We start from the raw sequence: 19,516 nt of genomic DNA, 5'->3' as shown, positions 1-19,516 counted from the left end.
CCCTGGGGCACCACCGAGACGGGGCACCCGGAGATCCCCCTCGTACCCTCGTCCCCCGCTCCGGGCCGTCCCATCCCCTCCCCGAGGTGTGTCCGTCCCATCCCCTCCCCGAGGTGTGTCCGCCCGGCCCGCGGGCGGGGGCGGAGAGAGGGAGGATCCCCCGCCCTCCCCGTGGTCCCGGGCTCGGTTCCCGGCGGGATGGTCGCCATGCCCCTGAGGAAGCCCCCGGGCAAGCGGCAGAGCTCGGACTCGGGCGTGGAGCCGGACCGCGGGGCGCTGCCCCAGGAGCGGGACCAGCACCCCGGGCTGTCCCAGGAGAAGAAGGATCAGCGCATCGCGCTCTTCCTCAGCGACTTCGACCAGCAGGGTATGGCCGGGGGCGGAGGAGCTGCCCGGGGCGAGGCGGTGGTGCCCGCCCGCCGGCACTTCCCTGCCCGGGATGGGTGGAGGGAACAGCGGCTCCCGGCAGGAAGAGGCCCCGGGCCGGGACCGCGGTCCTCGTCCCCCGGAGTGGCTGGTAGCAGGCGCTGCGACTCCCGAGTTGGATTTCTCCCTATAAAACGTTGTTTTAACTTGTATAATGCGATCTTCCAGCGCTTATACTTGGAAATATGTAACGTGCATGGCAATAAAAGCCTGTTTTGTTTTGAAGCCAAGGAGCACGTCCAGGAGATGAAGAAGGAGCTCGATGCGCTGTTGCAAACAGCTGAGAAGGCGTTTGCAGTGGAGCTGCTGACGATGCCGGCTGCCATCAGGAAAATGAAAAGGAAAGACTTGCTCAGTAAGTGTGAGTGGCCCTGTCCTTGCGAGGGGAGGATGTGTTTGTGACTGGTGTGAGAAAACCTGTAAACTTGGGGACTTTTATGAACAAGTTTGCTTTGTTTGGTGAGTATTTTAAGCTAATCAGCAGAGCTGTTACCCTGCAGATGCTCACTGAGCACTCTTGTTCAAATAGACTGATATGTGTAAAACAGGGTGTAGAGTTAGTGTGTGTATAGAGTCTGGAGGGTTTTATGTGTGCTCTTAAGTAGTCTCATTTAAAGTCTGAAGAGACAAGGAATAATTACAAACCTAGTGTTTTCTGTGCATGAAAACATAAGTGCTACTGTCCATCTAACTGTTAATGCCAGCAGAGATTTTTTTCTTTCTCAGTTTGAAGTCTTACTACTGAGCCTTTCTCAGCTAGTTGTTCATCTGTGCTGATGAGCAAGCAAGTTTAATTTTAACTCCCATTTATGCAGCAGTTTAAGATGTGGTATACACTCAGCCTCAGATATATATTCTGGTGAGAACTGATGTTTTTGGAATCTACCTTGCACCTGGAAATCGCAGGGGCCACACAAAGATCAAACTTAAAACTCTTGATGAACTTGAGTTTACCATAAGCCTGAGTATGTATTTCAGTGCTTTTCTTGAGAAATTTCTGCCTAAAAGTATTAGCTTTCTGCAGTACAATATATGTGTGTGGTTCTTCTTGGAATTTGTTATATACTATGTGACTACACTCAGTATCCTTTCAAAGAATTAACATACTGAAATATTCATGGTTTTGTAGGATGACTGTTGTTCTACAAGACTTGAATCTTGTTCCAATGCAACATGTATGCTAACTAAGGTTAACTATGTAAGCCACTGTAACCCTGAATTACTTGTTCTGCTTCATAGGCTGTAAGATAAAAACTTGAAGATAAAACTTTTGCAAGTAATAGTATCTAAACAAGTTACACTTTCTTGAGTTACAGATTTGCAAGGGGGGGAGGAAGTGGCTCTTGCTGCTGCAGTGGTAAGTGTGTGTTTTCAAATTTTATCACAGTTTACAGAATAGAATTCTTCTCTCCCTGCTGTAAATGTTTCAGACAAAATATTTTGTTTGGCTGTGTGTTTAAATAGAAGATGATATGAAAAGACTAGACAGCCAGTCACAGTGCAGTTATGAACATTACCTAAATTTTAAGGTCATCTGTTGGTAGAAATCCAGATGTTTCTGAAAAAATAAACTGGTGTTTAGCCAATGCCACTTCTGTCACTTGCTTTCATGTGCTTCTGTAACATAATATTCATCTGCTGGACAAAATCTGTTGACGTTTCCTTGTTGTATAAACACTTCTTTTTCAGACTGACTGCTCTCTAGAAGACATACCAAATCCAAAACTGGTGAGGACCAACAGCAAAAAAGGCAAGTCAATCCATTAATACATAGCTTGTGGTTCTTAAATTTTATTTTTTTTATTGGTTTGAGCTGAGCATTTGTAAAGGGAATGTTAAGCCTGAAGAATACAAGAGGGGAAAGTTCCCCCCAGCATTCAGTGTGGAGGATCATGAGTAAAGCTACTGCTGAGGTACTTTAAAGGATAAGAGATCCTGCCCCTTGGATTTATCACTGAAAATGGTGAGAAGAGACAGATTTAAGTGACTTGTTAGTGCTTTACAGTATAGCAGAAGAGCTAGGAAAGTCACCCCTCTTTCCTTGCTTCCCCTTTGACCTTCTGCCCACCGAGCTTTGTAAGAAAAACACCATTTTTCTTCACATCCCAATATATGCAATAAAGAGGACACTGAGATGTAAATCTGTTTTGTCTGGGAGTTAAGGGATTATCTGGTGTCTTTTAACTGCTCTGTGTGTCCCAGTGTCTGCGAGGAACAGAGACAGTTTGTTTTGAAGTGTGTTCCAGGTGAATGACCATTGTGGAGCAGCAGGGATATGTAACTGTCAGTGGGGAAGCAGGCTTTAAACACAAGTCTGAAGTGGTGTTTTGTGCTCTTCATGAAATTTTTATTTTCCTTGTCTACCTTAATTTGTAGTTAAGGTAACTACAATTGTTGAATATGAAGATACCAAGCACAGTTCTGCAAAGAAAGTAACTAAAAAAGTAAGTCCATTTTTTCTTTATATTCAAAAAACATAAGGGCTTAGTCAGTTTTGACCTGCCATGAACCCTGCCAGATCCATGACCAGGCAGGCCAGTGAACTGCTGATTTTTTGAAAAATCAGTTGTTTTAAATTTAACATATTTGAAGTTAAACAAGGCTAAACAGTTTACTAAATCATTTTCATAAAGAAATATAGTATCTGCACTTCCAGTGATTAATTCACACAGACTTGCAAATACTGGCAGAGTCATTCTCTCTTGACTTGTCAATAAGTCTTGAAGCTTTGAGAAACCATTTTTTGTTGAAACTTATTTTTCAAAAAACCCTGTCTGTTCTAATGAATTCTTTTCTATATTTGAATGACTTGTGCATTCTTTCCATTTTAATCTCTGAACCAAATCAAGTATTAATTTTACCATCTCAGCCTGTCTGTGCAAAGTAGCTCCTCAGCCAGACACTGAAATATGTAGCAAGATAACAACAAAGAAAAAAGATTCTGTGCAGAGTTAGAGGCATTAGTTGTAAGGTTTAAAAGTTGAAGGTGTACATATGAGACAGGTGGTTGGTATGAATACGTTTTGACAGTATGAAACTCCTTTTAGAATGCATATTTGCCGTTTCATATATATATATATATATAACTGTATAAAAGGCAGCACCGTGGGGCTTAACTGCTCTTTTTCAACAGGGAATTCTTACAGTATTGTTTCCTGCAAATACCTATAATTTTGCTTTCAAATGCCACTTTTCTTAACTGCAGACTTACATATACATTTTCAGGTTTCCAAAACCAAGTCGTTGGTTTCATTGGCCTCTGGTTTAAATGGCAAACTGAACCCTCTTTCTAGGTAAGACTGACCTTTGATAGCTTACTTAACTCACCTGAACTTCTGAATGCTGAATAAAATTATTTTCAACTGAAGTAGCTGAGATTTGAGCCCAACAGGAATACATCTGATAAGGATGTATTCCCTGACTGAGATGCACTGTGGTTTTGTGAACCCTCGACAAAAAAAGCACCTCTAGATGATGAAGACATGGAGTTGTATCTCTCACTGAATGGTGCAGAGCTCTGAACTTAGGGAATCAGTATAGATTTCCAAACAATACTTAATGGAAGAGAACATGTAAGGAAAGCATCTTTGCTCTGTTAGGACTAATAAATTGTTCTGTAATAAACACTCAATTTGGTTATTACAGCCCTTTCTTACCTACTAACATCAATTAATTCTTTTGTTCCTGTATGTTGTTAGGTCCCACGATACCATGTTTACCCCAGGAGGGCTTTTTCACATGTGTATGCACTAGATGTCTGTCCTGGAGCACTCCCCAATCCATTTTCTAATCCACTGTCAGTCTGTCTTCATCCCAGCTAAAACTCCACATTAAAAGTAGATGAGGAGGAATAAATAAAAATAATAATAAAACAAGAACAAACCAAAAAAAACCCCAAACAAAATATAAAACTGATAACTACTTTTTTTTGAGTGTATTAACATCCTTTTGCAAGTCACACTTGCAGGAGAGTAAAGTCTCTTACTTCTCATTGCAGTGCCACAAATCTCAGAGCCACTCCAAAGGTATCCAAGAGGTAAGGGGTTTTCAACTTGTTCTTAATAAATAATTTTGTTAAATACCACATAATTTCACAGAATATTCTGAGTTGGAAGGGACCCACAGGGATCATTGAGTCCAACTCTTAAGTGAAGGGCCCCTACAGGGATCAAACCCCACAGCCTTGGCATTATTAGAATCATGCTCTAATCAGCTGAGCCAAGACACTAAATATCTACATTATTATCAATCTAGATATTAATCATCATCAATCCAGACGTAACAGATCTTCATGGTCTGCCCTTAAATTTGACAGTGGGGATGTGAACCAGTTACACCTCCTGCTTTGAGTGTGGGTGTTAATTTGCACTCTCATGGAGGCACAGGATTTGATGTCCTAACTAAAGTTAGTTTAAAAAAAATGTATTAAGAGTATAAATTTTATTCTCACTATTTAAGGGTTTACAGCTCAAACTTGTTCTCAGAGCCCAGCTTTGATTAAACTGTCACTAATATTGCTGTGTTTAAAAAACCTCCACCCCAATACATTGATAATCAGTTCTTTGCATATTGAACAGTTAAGATTTTCAGTTAATATCATTCTCCATACACTACAGAGATTGGTTTTGGCTCAAGTCATCAGCTGAAATGAGAGGATGAATAACTCAGATGGGTCCTAAAACCAGCAACTGGCTCAGTTTCACCTTGGCCTGTAGAACATACCCAATTTTTAGGCAGAGTAAGAACAATTGTGTAATGAAAGCTTAGGAATTCTGTATGGCATAAGCTATGCCCTGTACCTCTGAGAGCAAGCAGCTTTGGTATTTATTGATTTCCCTCTCTGTAGTAGACAGATAGAGCATGTCTTATCTTGAGCCCTGAGGCACGAAGTTTCCTCTTTCCCAAACTGTAAGCATTCAATGCTGGTATTGGAGAGTGGATATTCTTGTTACTGAGTGGTCCAAATGTCAGCTTGCTCCCTGGCCTGTAACAGGCTCAGAAGGTTACTGCAGAGTCAGGGGCATAAAACATGAATGCTGCTGATGGTTGGATTTCCTGGAGTCTTGTGGCAGAACTGGACAAATTTGAAGCTGACTGCCTTTCCCTCAGGTGTATTTCCTACTACTTGGATTTGATTGAAAATTTCTGACAGAGGATAGGAAGTTAGTTAACCTCAGAGTAACATCTTTATTGTATTCTAGTGCTGGATTACAACAGACTGTCTCAAGAACTTTACCTACCCGTGGAAGAGTTCAAGGCATGTTAAAAAGAAGTAAATCAGTACCCCAAAATAAACCAGTTCCATTTGTAAACATTCCTCTGGCTGATGGACAGGTATATATATTTTTTTAAACATTTTCAGCTTACAGCAGTTGATCAGCATGAACACTCATAGTGACAGCTCTCGCTATTCCTGAAGGAGATGCTGCTAAACAAAATGAAAAATGGTTGCCAAAAGTTTTGCAGGGTAGCAGGGAAGCACGTGATTTTCAGAGAAGCTGGGCATGAGAGTAAAAACCTTCAGAATAACTTTTAAAACTGTTTCTGTTCGCATTTAGACACTCTGTACAGCTGGTGGAGACCTCCGTAATATTGATGTGCAACTACTAAATCAGGATACAGTACAGCACATCCATAACTTGGTGGTAAGCTTAAACTAGTAGGCTTAGACTAGTAGACACCTAGTCTTGAGTTTTCATGTGAGATACTCTCATGAATGCAAATTCTAAGTGCTTTAACTCTTTGGAGGTTAAGCCTAAATGGGTTGGTATAAACTGGGAGGGAGGAAGAGGGAGAGAACTGCTGCACATGGACCACGTGTAAGAGCAAATGCCCTTAAAAAAGCATGTGCAGTTTGGTAATGGCCTGAGGGACCACAGAGCATAAACTCTTCCTTCTACACTGCTCTGCTGGCTCTCCTACCATGTGAGCAAAGTGCCATTCTCTTATCTCATATTCAGAGGCTGACAAAGCTACAGCCAAGTTTTGATCTTTGGTATAATCTAGTATTGTGTGTCCCTTGCTTAGTAAGGACCATACACCTGTTAATTCTCTGCTGCAATTGAATAGGAACTGCCTTACCTCTGATTCAGGGAGGTAAACAGTTTTGAAGCAAAAGGAAGTGGAGCAGAAACTTTGTAGCACAGTGCCCCACTCTTCTGAAGATGAGGGTACCTGGGTATTGTTTGAAGTAATGGAAATCCATCCAGACATAAGAAATATTAACCAGTTTACAGTTGTGCAGGTATTGAGACTTCATTGCAGTTATTTGAGTTAAGGGTCTGGAAGCTGTTCTGTTATTTTATAACGTGGCCCTTCCTCTGTAGGCAGACAGTGGGGGAGGGAGTGAGGATTCACTGCTTGTTTTAGCAAGAGCAACTTTTTCTTCTTCCAAGATCTGTTGAGTGGCTTGAACTAAAATGATTTTTTCCCCCCTTAGAGTGAGCTGACTGTACTATGTGGAAAGGCAACAGCTAAACCAAGTTAATGGAACTGTCTTGTGCCCATAGGATAGTGGTGACAGTTCTTGCATGCTGCCTCTGAAGTGTTTAGATAATGCTTGTTATGTCTTAATAAAGCTGTATACCAGCCAGTAAATGTTTTTGTAAGCTTTTATATCATGTGATGTGTCTTATTAAGTTCCTGTTATCTCTGTGAAGGATACTAAGCAGAAGAAAATGCTACTTTCTCAATTTCTCTATAAAAGGCCTAGTTAAAATCTAACATCAGTTCCCAGTAAAATGAGCAGTAATAGGTCGTAGGTAGGAAGTAAGTTTGAGCTCTAATATTTTAAATAGGACTGTTTTTTTTAAATAAGTATAAGAACAAACCTCTCCTTTAGGTTAAACACGAAGTGTACAGAACATTCACGAGCAGTTAGTTAGGCAGTTCTCAGTAGTTTAACCTGAATTAACATCCATTTTCCACTGAATTAATCATGTGGTATCAGCTTTTAAGTATTGCAGGCAAATGGACATTTCAACATGAACTGTTCACTCCCACACTACACTGAGGTAAACCTGCATTTTTCAAGTGGTTGGAAAAGGCACAGTGTGGGGCATGCTTTGCAACAGGCCAACACACCTCTGTGGGTCCCTCACCATTTTGATGCTGCTGGTAAGAGCCTAAATTAATGCCATCTCAGGACTCAAGGAGAACTAGCCTATATACAGCGATCAACTCCACCTCCACCTTCCACTTCAGCACCTTACCTGAAATCCCTTCCTCTCTTCCCCCTCAAAAAAACAATTTGAAAGGAGATTAAAAGTTTAGAATAGTACTCTATTTTTCAAGGAGGTGTATCTTAAAGCTACTACTTAAAACCAGAAGACAGGTGGTGTAATTGTTTAAGCATTACAGGTTAAAGTGATTGACTTCTTGGAGAAATTAGTCAGGAGAAAGGATCAGCATGTAACCATGGCTTCACAAAAAGCAACCCAAAGTTTTAATAAATGAAAATAAAAGATTCACCAGAGAATGCCACAGCATAAGTCAATACTGAAATACAGATCAAACAGTATTTATTTTTGCTTCATTTTTAGAGTCTATAACAAGGATGTTCAGCAACACTCAAATGCCAATGCCTACCCAAGCACATGGAAACCCCTGGAGTTTGTCCCTCCAACCTCATTGGTAAAATGTCAACAACTATCAGAGCAATAACTAAACAAGTCACACTTCAGATTTGTAAAGGAAAGTAGAGCTTCAACTTTCTCACTTAAACAGGGAGAGAAACCTTGTATAGAGAGGCAGCTTACCAACCAAACATTGTTCATGCACAACATTCCTTAATTAAGGTCACATTTTTGCCTTGTTGGGGCATTTTTACCAATTCAAAGTAACAGAACTGAAGCTGGAGAACTTAATATCTTCATAATTAAAACAAAGTGCAAACTACCAAAAAAGTAACAAAACCATCTATATTTATGATGTTTCCAGGTCAAACACTTTTTTTTTTTAAACTGGAAACATTTTTCTAGGAAGTGAGGCTGAATCAGGCTTTGAGTAGGATTCAAAGGCTAAAAGAAAAACACCATTATTTCAGAATATAATCATCCCCATTCAAATGTTTTCTTATCTTCAAACTGAATTCAGTATTCCTTGTGTTTTCTTCACACAAAGGGGACATGGCTGCAACCTTCCCTGTGCCCATTTAGTCAAGTTTCATTTCAGGAAAAGACTTTTATGTGGCACACAATTGTTACCTAACCTTAGCTTAGTCTTAAAGCAGCTTCAGCCTCCCTGTGTTTACAAAATGTCTATCATCTACATAGTTTCCTCATACACAGACTAGTTAAAGCCACTGAAAAAGTAAGAGTTACAAGGCAAAAGAAATATATTATACACCAACTGCTTTTATTTAATTTCAGAAACCGTTCACAAGATGGTAGAAAAAACTTACAACCACTTCTAATTCATTCTTTCATTGTTCCCAGTCAGCTCTAAACCCATTATGTGCAAAGCCCATTTATTACCATGCATCTAGATGATAGATACAGGCTATGAAATTCTTGATTCTACTTGTAGCAGCTTATGCAGGTGCAGCCAAATACCAAGCCTCAGGACAAATTGTACACAAACTTTACAATGTAGAATTTGAATTTAAAATATGAAACTTAAAATCTACACAAAACTGATAAAAATCAAGCACAGATACGAGGACAAACTTAAAACCCATGTGAAAAGGAGTCTCGTCTTCCTTTCAAGTGCTTTATTCTGCTACACAGTCAAAATGAAGATGTAAGCTTGTGGTTAGTTTAAATTACACTCTGTAGATACTATAGACCAATTTAAAAGTTACACATACAGCAATAGATGTCCATTGGTTCATCTGGATTACTTATACAATCCAGCTGGATTGTTGAAAACAAGTCAGGCAAAATTTGAAAGAAAATCCTTGTGCAACTTTTTAGACAAATGTTTACTGATGGGCACACTGTACCCCAGGTCCATGATGGCTGCTTTCTTCGTCAGAACTATCATTATAAGCTTCACGTCTCTGGCCACCACCTGAACCACGAGTGGTATCAAATTCCTGAAGATCTACCTCTTCTGCATCACCAATTACATTTGGAAATTCTGGTCTAGCTGGCAGAAGATCTTCAAGTTCCTGCCCCAAAAAAAGAAATGCATTCAGTATTGCACCTACAACTGCTGTGTAAAAAGTGACCGGTTTCCCACAACTTCAAGACACCTCACAGAGCAGGTTTGGTTTAGGAGTCTAAGCTGATGAAAGCCCTGAAGCACAGACTCATTTAAAAGTATTTGTATCAATTGGAAGACACCACAGAAAGAAAACCAACTCAACATATCGTTAACTGAAAGTGCAATCAGTAAATACAGTCGCGCTCTGACAACTTATCACACAGCAACAGAAAGATTCCTCCTCCTGCCTTCGTCTGCATAACATCTGCACAGCTCTTAAATACAGGTTAGTAAATTCTTATTCCAATGAGTATTTCCAAGTAACATGTTGCCCATAAAAAAGGTTAAAAGAACAACTGTACTTGCATCTAAATTTAACCACTGAAAGCAAGCACATGAGGTACAACACATGCCCTTGGCACACACTGTCAAATAAGACACCACAGTTATGCTTGAAAAACTACTTACTGAAAGCTTTTCTGGGCTAATCCAGTTATTTTCAGGAAACTGAACGTCAAATTTAATGTAAAGATCCCCTTTCTCAAAAGGATTGCGATACTGTGGCATTCCTTCACCTCTGACTACACGGACACAACCTGGAATTCAAAGAGAAGTAAGCTGGAGAGTGCTACTGCAGAACCATTGTCTCCACACAATTCTCTTAGTTTTCCTTGCTTAGGTTCAGTTAACAGGACAAGAATGGGATTAAGTGTTAAAGGATCTCAAAAGTATAATCAAAGAAATCCTCATCAGGCCAAGCTTACCTGGTTCAATTACTTTTCCAGGAGGATATTTAACCACAATTTGACGTCCATCAAGGTGCTTAAATGTGAACTGAAACCCACACAGTGCTTCAACAAGTCCAATCTTGTGTGTCATATGCAAATCATTCACATCTCGCTGGAACACCTGAAAAATAAAACCAGATGTCTTTTCTAGTCCTATCATCATAACTCCACCAGGCTCATTATTTAATAAGTTCAATGTCAGAGCAACAGCCCTTGTGTAAGTTAACTTGATTCTGTTAATTCAGACAGCTTAACGTGCTTGGAAAGTTTGTTTCTGACACAAGTGTCATCTAAGATAAGGCAAACCACACCACATGCTATGAGCTAAGGTTCAAATTAAACAAGGCCTGTTATAGCAGCACTGCTCTTTTACCCCCAACATCTTCCATATAGCAACATATCAACAAAAGTTACCACAGCACTTCCCCTGCACTTGAGTATATAAACCACATCTTTGTTTCTCAACTTTTATTTTGTCATCATGCATATCTGCTTTAGCAAACTGGATCTACAGCAGGACTTCAATCAGTTAGTCCACAGCTGTCAGAAGTGACCTTTAAGCTATATTGCTCAAGATTCTTAATCAGAATAAATCTAAGATTTATCCATTGGCAGAACCATGATTGCCACCTCAAGGAAAATTTTAAGAACATTAAAAGTCTATCCAGTTTTACTCTCTAGGACAAAGTACAGACCAACAGATTAGCAGTCCTTGACACAGCTTTGAAAAATCTTACAAAGTACCTAATTATCAGCTAACCAACATTATATCCTTAATATATGACTGGAGTTTAAATTTGTACCTAATGCTATTCCTTCTGTCACAACAGACACTCCCCTCTGAGTATAACACACCAATTATTTCTTATTTCATCACAGTAATACCTGGCATTTTTAAACAAAAGCATTCAAAAAAAAGTGCAGTCACCTCAACTCTGCCCCAAGAGAGTTTTAACAGAAAAAGATAAATTGCCATATTTAATTCCAAAGTGCAACCTATACACTCCAGAATACAGTGAGCATGAGTCTAGTATAAAATAATAATGCTTCTGCTTTGTGAAGTGAATCAGCAACATCACCATTTTGTGTTATTTCCAGAACCACAGTAACAGACACAGAAAGCACCATCTGGGGATTTTATCAGGAGTTCCCTGCCATGTCACAAGACATTCAAAAAAGCAACACTTAGCATTTTGTTAGTGTCACAAGCAAAGCAGATTAAAGTTAACATCATGAACAGCTCTTCACTGCATCTACTGCATCAAAGTCACTCAGAGCTTATCTGAGAAAGCTCCCTTTTATTAGCAGTAGGAAGCACCAGAATCTGCCTGTCCTCTGGCTAAGGACTCGCACAGTTTTCTCTGGCTCACCATGAAAGCCACATTACATGCTATAAATTTATTAAAAGCTACTCACCATCTCTCCCAGAGCTCCAACTATATGAATTGCTTTAAATGAATGGCCATCTATATACAACTTAAATATTAACAACTAGGCTAAAAGGCATTTAAAAGATAAAAGCATTACCTCATTCTCCTTTTCTTGGAGCAAAAGGACAATATCGCCTGGTTCCACACCTGGAGCCTGATCTGCTTCTCCACTGAATGTAATTCTTTGTCCATGTTTCATGCCTTTGTCTACATGGACTTCAAGTATTTTTACCTCCTTGATCACCTTCTTTCCTTCACATTTTTTACAGCGGTCTTTTTCATTAATTACTTCACCTAAATAAAGACAATTTTTGAGTTCAGAGATTTCCACATAATTGCATCCAATTCTGAAGAAAACCTATTTGAGAGCAGGCTCAAAAATTCATGCAACACAACAAGCAATTCAGATGTTCCTTTATGAATTCCTCACAAGAGGAAATCCAGGCTCCATTTACCCTAGCTGGGAGAGGTGGAGGGAAGGAAAAAGAAAAAGGGTGGGGTGTCAGTAAATAACAAAGATACACATAACCTTCCAAGCTGTCTTATCAAGGATTTTGAAAAATGAGAGGGCTTTAGAGAATGGCAAAACAAGACTTTGTGTTCCTTAAGTCCTTCCCATGTAACTTACTACCCTTAAAATAAATGAAAAGCCTATTTTGCCATTTCTTGTTATGCTAGGGATAACATAAGCTAAAGCCACACTGACGCATCTCTTCTCCCTTCAAAGTCAGAATAGAAATTTCAAAATATTTCAATGAATTTAGGAAACTTAGTTCCACTTCTGTTAAAACCAGCAAAAAGGATGATTAGGTTTTGTTCCCAGCCTACCCCATTTCCCAGTATATCCCCACAACAGTATATCCCCCATGTGTAAATGCATCCAGCAGAGTCTTGCATACCAGACATGGGAAGGGAGCTGGTCAAATCAGCTTCATGTAAGAGCAGCATACAGGTTTTCCCACAGAAACAATCTAACAGTTTGTGACACATGAGGGATTTCACCTCTATACTCTGAAACTCGGGGTAGTTTTTCCACATTATCTGTGACCTCTACAAAGGTAATTACTGTTTCCAGCAAACTGAAGGATGATGATCCAAAATGGCTTCAAGGCTCTGTTCTACCTCACCTTTGTCAAGTGAGCTGTTGTCTCTGTACACAGTAACCACAGTACTATGGTACACACAGAACTAAGTGCCACAAGCAGATGCACTTGGTTTAAAACATTAAACTGGTCAGCTTAAATCACCTTTCAGTGAAACAAAGCACAACATTATGATGCAGTTGAAACTACTAAATATGTAGGTTAGGTATGTGAAATGATAAAGACAACATAATTTATTAAATGTTTTGACTAGTCACAAAATACAAATCTTTGTAACTTCTGAGTGTTGTGATGAGTAAAATCATCCACAGGGTGATGTAACTACTCTGCAAAATGCAGAAGACCTAAAAAGAAATAACACTAAGTGCAGATCACGTGCTGAGCTTGTTCCCCCTAAACAGAACCAATTCAGCCAAAGATATCTTCTTAATTTGAAGAAGTTAAAAATTCAATTTTAGGTTTCCATTTTTAACCTAAAACTGTCCTTGGATATTAGGAGAAGCAAAAAGACAAATAGCTCCTAAACCAGCAATATCTTGTTTTTTTCTTTAACACAAGAATAAGAGCAGTAAGTAATACCCACATCTAAGTGTTTCTAAAAACAATCAATCCCTGTTGTTCAAGTTTCTAGGCTGCTTTTCAGCATTAACACTGTAAATCTTGCTGCTGTTCTGGGTAAAATGATTCCTCCATGTTGACACCAAATTGAGACACAGCTGAGTGGATGGGGGTAGAACTGTCCTGGATAAGTTCCTCCTGAGACTTAAGCAGAAGGTTGAATCCAACCACACACATTTAGCAGCAGAGCACAGCTTGGCCTACCTTCTCCATTGCAGTCAGAGCACACAGACTGCATCTGCTGAACCATCCCGGGGGCGAGCTGTCGGATCATGATGCGGACACCTCTGCCCCGGCACGCGTTACACTTCTGAACAGATCCAGCCTTCCCTCCCTGCCTGCAATGGAAACCACCAGTTGCATGGAAAGTTAGTTTTTCAGGAACATACAACCAAAAAAACCCCCTCCATCAGAAGGTTAACATGCCTAACGACACGGCCAATTAGAATTAAGTTCTCTCCTCTCCCACCCTTCCCTCAGACAAAGCCCTTGAATAGTTCCAGTTCCATCAACAGTATCACTCAAGTTCAACAATTTGCTGGTCTGAAAGCAGGCTCCAGTAAGTCAAATACTGATAAGGATCTCCTTCATTACACTATCTGCCAACAAAGCAACCAGAGAACTCAAAAATACAAACAAACTTACCCATTACATGCACTACAAAGGACATTCTTGCTAAGTTGTAGTTTAGTTGTCTTTCCATTATACAGATCTTCTAAAGAGACTCTACAAAATAAAGCATTTCTCCTGGGTTATCAATTAACAACTTACTTTCCCCATGTAATTAAAATACTTGCCTAGGACAAATGAAAGAAAAATAGAACTTCATAAAAAGACTAAATCTGCTATTAAAATATGATTTTAAAGCATTGTTTTGGGTTTCATGAGGAGTTACTAAAATAATATTTCATGCATGTCAATATACACTTGTAAACCTGAACACAGTTTCAGAGAAAAGCTGTAATTTAAGAAGAAACCAGATAGGACTGCTCGTGTTTCACAACAGGAAATAAGCTGATCTAGTATTTTAGGTGTTATTAAGTAGTCATAATTAATTATTATTTGTAGTTCTACCAGGCAGGTGAGACAGTCCAGACAATATTTATGGCACGAATATGTAAGAACACATTTAGAATACTTACTACTGTATTGGCTTTCCACACGAGAGTTTAGTGAGGTGGGGTTAGCACATCCTCGAGGCCACTTAATCCTTTAGACTTGTTCATGTTTTAATTTTTTTAGAAGCTCTTGAATACACTATCAAACTCCAATAACCTTTATATATTGCTAGAGCATTGTGTACATATATTTATGTTTCTCCTGCAAGGGTTTGTTGGTGGATAGAAATTGCAACTCAAAGTATAGAGAAAAGGTTGCTTGGCATCAGTGTTTACAAATAACAACAAAACCAAAGCTAATGAATAATATACCAAGCAGTACTAGCTGCTAAACTAAGCATGTAAAATTAAACAGATTTTACTAAGCATGGTTTGCTGACCACAGGAAAGACGTAGCTTAACTTAAGAACTTAGGAAGGACCTGCTCATCAGGCAAAAAGCCAGTCATGACTGCAGGAAGAGATCTACAAAACACAGTCAGATGTGACATTCAAGAATGGCTTTGAAAAAAAGCCAAACCAAAACCAAACCAAACACACACTTTTCCATTAATTACGAGGTTCAACTGTAGTTCCAGCTGGTAGTGGACTCTGAATGCAAGCCAACTTAAGTCTTTACAGAGCACCTCCACTTTCCTAAGAATCCAGCTAATGAGTAATACTTTGTTGTTGAAGGTTTTTTCAGATCAGAACTATCAAACACAGTTAAGGAGCAAAACAAAGGAAAATAAAGCTACTGAAGTACATACATTCTAATTACCTGGCAAATCATGGTTATATAGATTAACCAACCATTGGTAACTCCACTGACCACCCCACACACAACACGCAGATCTGAAAACCACTGCAGACAGCAGAGGATCTTAACTGAGAAGCATATCAAGAACAGAAACCAGCAGAGTCAAGTACTGATCAGGGAAGTTTGAAAGTACAAACTGCAGTATCAAAATACTCACTTGAGTGGATGCATCATATCTTCTCCTCTTCTTCTACCATTACGACTTCTACTCTGACCACCCATGAAATTGAACAATCCACCACCAAAGATATGGGAGAAAATATCGTCCATTCCACTGCTTCCACTCCCTTCTCGGAGACCCTGCTCTCCATATCTATCATATAACTCACGTTTCTCCGGATTTGACAATACTTCATAGGCAAAGCTTATTTCTTTGAACTAGAAGAGGAACAGAGTCAAAACAGTGCATGATAATTTAGAACTTCAAGGGAGTATTTTATTTGTTTCTTGCCCAGCACGAACATCCACCAATTATGGAAAAGTTTTCCACTCTCTTTCTAATATAACTCATTCTAAGCAAGACTTAAAAATGAAACTTGGGCTTAGTTTTTACTTAGTTGTGCTACTCCTTACCATAAAATAAAATATTTTACTGCAAAACTTGGTTGGTTTTGTTCTTTACTGTGCTTAGCATAAGACAAGGTTTCTTATAAATTTTAAAAAAAAAAATCCAACTGAAGAACCCCCCCAAGTACACAACACTGCAGAAGCCAATGGGGAAAATACCCAACAGAGCTACATACTAATGGCAAAGACTTCAGGATATGTTAGGCACTTCAAATACACTAACAATTAAGTAACTTACTAAAATGTATATTAATGTGTTTGTCTTTATAACAAATCAGTATCTTTTCACAGTCATCTCTGCTCACCCCTAAGCAGCCATTAGGACTTCAATTTTGTTAAAGATAATCAGCTGAGTCAACCTAATTGACAATTTTTAAATTGCTTTTAGCATAACAAACCTAATTCACCCTTCCCATGTATGTAATTTGTTTTATGCCGCAGCAGTTTCAAGAACCTCTACAATATACACTTTCCCATGTTGGAAAAACTTGGAAAACTGACTACCTTTTTCAAATACCTACGCAGATGCCAATGCCAGCTGACAGCATCTCAGCAGATGAAGAGAGGCAGCTTTCTCCTCAGCATTACCTTCTCAACCAATCTGACTCAGCCAACTGCTGCATTTTGTCAGTAGGCACACTGGCAGATTTTGAGATTGGGGAAAAAAGTTGACCCGACAGGGTTCCCTCTCATAGTTATTATTTTTTAACAAATTGAATAGCAAGCCCCCAACACCTGTACTTTGTTCCCTACATGCTACTGTACTAGCAAACTTAAGGCATTAAAAAAAAAAAAGAAGTCATCTTACTTTGTCGCCTGCATTTGGATTCTTATCAGGATGGTATTCCTTAGCCAGCTTTCTGTATGCCTAGTTGAAAAAGGCAGAAAATGAGTTTAAATTTCAGTTAATCAGTTTTCTAAGAAACTCAAATAATGTCCCCAAAAAGGAAAATCCTAATAAATCAAAATGAAAAAATTATAGTTTCAAAATCACTCATACATTGAAATGATATATAAAAATATTCTGACATTGCTATATGCATAAATTAACTACATTTGGATTTTAAACATAGCTATAGCACACAATAGCTGGAACTAGTTTTTCTGCTTCTCTTCATCAGCTTACAGGAAGAATCCCATTGGACTTTCATTAAAATTACTTACTCTAGAGAACCCACTCAAACCCTACAACGCAACAGCAAATTTCAGCCCGTTTGTCTTTCCCCTCAATCACAGCAGTAACCAACAACAAAATGGCTGCCTCAGCTTCTCATTCAACCCTACCAACCACTCCTCACAACCATCATTTTGTTCTTCCTTACCTACCAACAATGGAAGATTTCACCTCACTTTGAACTAAGTACATGAGTTACATGTGCAGAAATGAACATATTTATTTAACTTCACTGTTCTAAAACAGCAGGAGGAACAAGTACAGCCAAATATCCAGAAGAAATTTTTCAGAATGTTTTTTTTGACCAGTGCTTGGACTCCTAGGATCATCACTTGGGCTTCAGCACTTCATCTGTTCCACTCACACTCTGGAGGACCAAATCAAATTAACACAACAGGCAGAGACTGTTCCTACAATTTGAGTTTCTGACAGCAAAGACCACAACCCTTCCCCCACTCCAGCTCAGTGCCCCTCAGAAGCAATCAAGAAGCAGATATTAACAAGTTACATCGTATACAGTCTTTTATTCTCTAAATTATACATATTTTAAAAAGCTACAGTGATGCAATTGCAAAAAACTGAAACATCACTTCTTAGAGTGGACTTTCCAAAGGCTTTATGTCTGTATAACTGAGCACCTAAAGTAACTCTTTAGAACTACAGTGTTAAGAGAGCTTTACACACAAAGCTTTACAGAGATCATACCTTTACAACTTTTGAACAAGTAAACTTCCTTTATCTGCACAGTTACTTTGCTTTACTGATTTTATCTTAAAAACACTCTGTACTTCTGCTTGCAACCAAGAAATGAAGCTTTATAATGAATTAATGAAATAAAATGAGAACGTTGATATTACAAGCAAAATATTCTGAACCACAGTAAATAAAAAGAACAAAAATCACACGTCTTCAGGACAAATTACCCCTCAGTAACAAAGCATAACTGTCCACGAATCTATGCATTCCATAAAAATGGATTTTCCCCACATATTTTAAGAAGTCTAGCCAAGGAAAAAACAAAAACACCACTGAAATGATAACCTAAGTAACATTATCTAATCAGGAAGAAAGGAGCTCACACGATGATCTTCAAAAAGATGTCTCTTTGCTGATAACAGCATTCCAGGCCAGGGCAATTTTTACAACTACTCATGGCCCTAAAGGAAGCCACCACAATTCATTTAATCAGAAACAGATTCAGAATCAAGGTCTACACTAGCAACATATTATAACTTAAAAGTTAATGTAACCATTGTCAAAACCTATTCTCTCAGCCTCTTTTGACAAAGATATCAACTATTTTTCTTCTATTTTCTATACTGTTGTAAACATGCTAAAATACCAGATTTTAAAGCATCCATGAAACCTCTCAATGATAATAACACACAGATGAACTCCTTGCTGTAGCAGCTGGAAACTTTACATTCCCTGATCAGTTTAACCTGTAGTAATTAATATTGAGCAGTGCAGGCTACTCTAGAGGAAAATTTGTCCCGAGTTTTTCATTCTTACAGGACACAGATATATTTAAGAGAGTCCTGTAAGAAAATACAATATTCTCCTGGACAGCGATGTACACCAGGCACAACCTTCCATCTCCAGCACTATATTTCAACACTGCAATCGCCGATCCCTGCACAAATGAGGCTGCCGCGAGCATGCCGGGTAAGGCGCAGTTGTTGGTGCCAGCACCACCCACCCGCGGAAGCCACTGCGAGTGAACTGTCTGGTTCATTCTCCTCCCTCACGTGTGAACGGTCATTACGGCCTTCCACAAAAAAAGTGCTTCATACGCTACAGGGTGCGATCGCTGTGGTGATGACCCGGCTGCGAGCCCTCACCTCCGCTCTTTGTTTACCTCGCCCCGCCGGCCCCGGAGGGATCCCATGTGAGAGCGGGACCGAGGCCCCCCCGGGCCCGCACGTGGGGCGGACAATGGCCCCGGGGAGGATCCACCCGCGGGGATTCCCCCCCTTCCCAAAAAAGCCCTTCCCGGCCGCGCACCGCGTGGTGCCGGAACGAGCCGCGTTCCGCCCGCGCCCGGAGCCCGCCGGGGGAGGGCCGGGCCGGGCCGAGTGCGGCCGGGCCCCATCGCCCCCTCCTTCTCCTCCTCCTGCCGGGCCCTCACCCTGCCCGCGGCCTCCCGAGCACCGCGCTGCGCCCTCCCGGCGGCCCCGGCCACGCCGCCCCCGCGCCCCCTCGGCCCCGCTCCCCTCACGGCCCGCCCGCGGGCCCTGCCCGCCCGGGCCCGGCCTCCCCCCCCACACACCGCCCGGCCTCCGCCCCTGCGCCGCACCTTCTTGAGCTCGTTGTCGGAGGCGCCGGGCGGCACCCCCAGGATGTCGTAGAG

At 40.2% G+C, this 19,516-nt stretch overlaps 2 protein-coding genes across 3 annotated transcripts in view; one reads left to right on the top strand and one right to left on the bottom strand.

Annotated features, from left to right (window-relative positions):
- The first annotated feature begins 138 nt into the window (after positions 1–138).
- LOC113948809 (borealin-2-like) lies at positions 139–7,023 on the top strand. Of its 2 annotated transcripts, none has more exons than XM_027646733.1 (10): positions 139–367; positions 653–781; positions 1,743–1,783; positions 2,116–2,176; positions 2,803–2,870; positions 3,652–3,719; positions 4,424–4,462; positions 5,628–5,760; positions 5,985–6,071; positions 6,866–7,023. In XM_027646733.1, the coding sequence occupies exons 1-10, from the start codon at positions 199–201 to the stop codon at positions 6,911–6,913; spliced, it is 843 nt and encodes a 280-aa protein (XP_027502534.1). In that variant the 5' UTR covers positions 139–198; the 3' UTR covers positions 6,914–7,023. The 2 variants fall into 2 exon arrangements, with proteins under 2 accessions (XP_027502534.1, XP_027502533.1); XM_027646732.1 differs by having other exon boundaries at positions 1,737–1,783.
- An 824-nt stretch (positions 7,024–7,847) lies between these two features.
- DNAJA2 (DnaJ heat shock protein family (Hsp40) member A2) overlaps positions 7,848–19,516 on the bottom strand; it is a 12,296-nt gene continuing 627 nt past the window's right edge. Inside the window, exons 2-10 of the mRNA XM_027646944.1 lie at positions 19,463–19,516; positions 16,801–16,860; positions 15,583–15,803; positions 14,155–14,235; positions 13,714–13,847; positions 11,886–12,082; positions 10,335–10,479; positions 10,039–10,166; positions 7,848–9,535 (exon numbers count right to left, since the gene is read on the bottom strand). Of these exons, the coding sequence (XP_027502745.1) occupies positions 9,347–9,535; positions 10,039–10,166; positions 10,335–10,479; positions 11,886–12,082; positions 13,714–13,847; positions 14,155–14,235; positions 15,583–15,803; positions 16,801–16,860; positions 19,463–19,516 (1,209 nt within the window). The 3' untranslated portion in view covers positions 7,848–9,346. The remainder of the gene's footprint in view (positions 9,536–10,038; positions 10,167–10,334; positions 10,480–11,885; positions 12,083–13,713; positions 13,848–14,154; positions 14,236–15,582; positions 15,804–16,800; positions 16,861–19,462) is intronic.

The sequence above is a fragment of the Corapipo altera genome, unplaced genomic scaffold, assembly GCF_003945725.1.
Source record: "Corapipo altera isolate COAL_440 unplaced genomic scaffold, ASM394572v1 62, whole genome shotgun sequence".
Taxonomy (NCBI): domain Eukaryota; kingdom Metazoa; phylum Chordata; class Aves; order Passeriformes; family Pipridae; genus Corapipo; species Corapipo altera.
The sequence above is the reverse complement of the archived record's forward strand: the minus strand, read 5'-3'. Positions and strand labels throughout refer to the sequence as shown.

What these genes read in the sequence shown, in the direction of transcription:
- LOC113948809 (XM_027646732.1), top strand. Translation starts at nt 199, where the DNA reads ATGGTCGCCATGCCCCTGAGGAAGCCCCCGGGCAAGCGGCAGAGCTCG. An exon ending in AAACTGAACCCTCTTTCTAG is followed by an intron (nt 3,720 to 4,423) that starts GTAAGACTGACC and finishes TTCTCATTGCAG; the next exon opens with TGCCACAAATCTCAGAGCCA. An exon ending in AGCACATCCATAACTTGGTG is followed by an intron (nt 6,072 to 6,865) that starts GTAAGCTTAAAC and finishes TTCCCCCCTTAG; the next exon opens with AGTGAGCTGACTGTACTATG.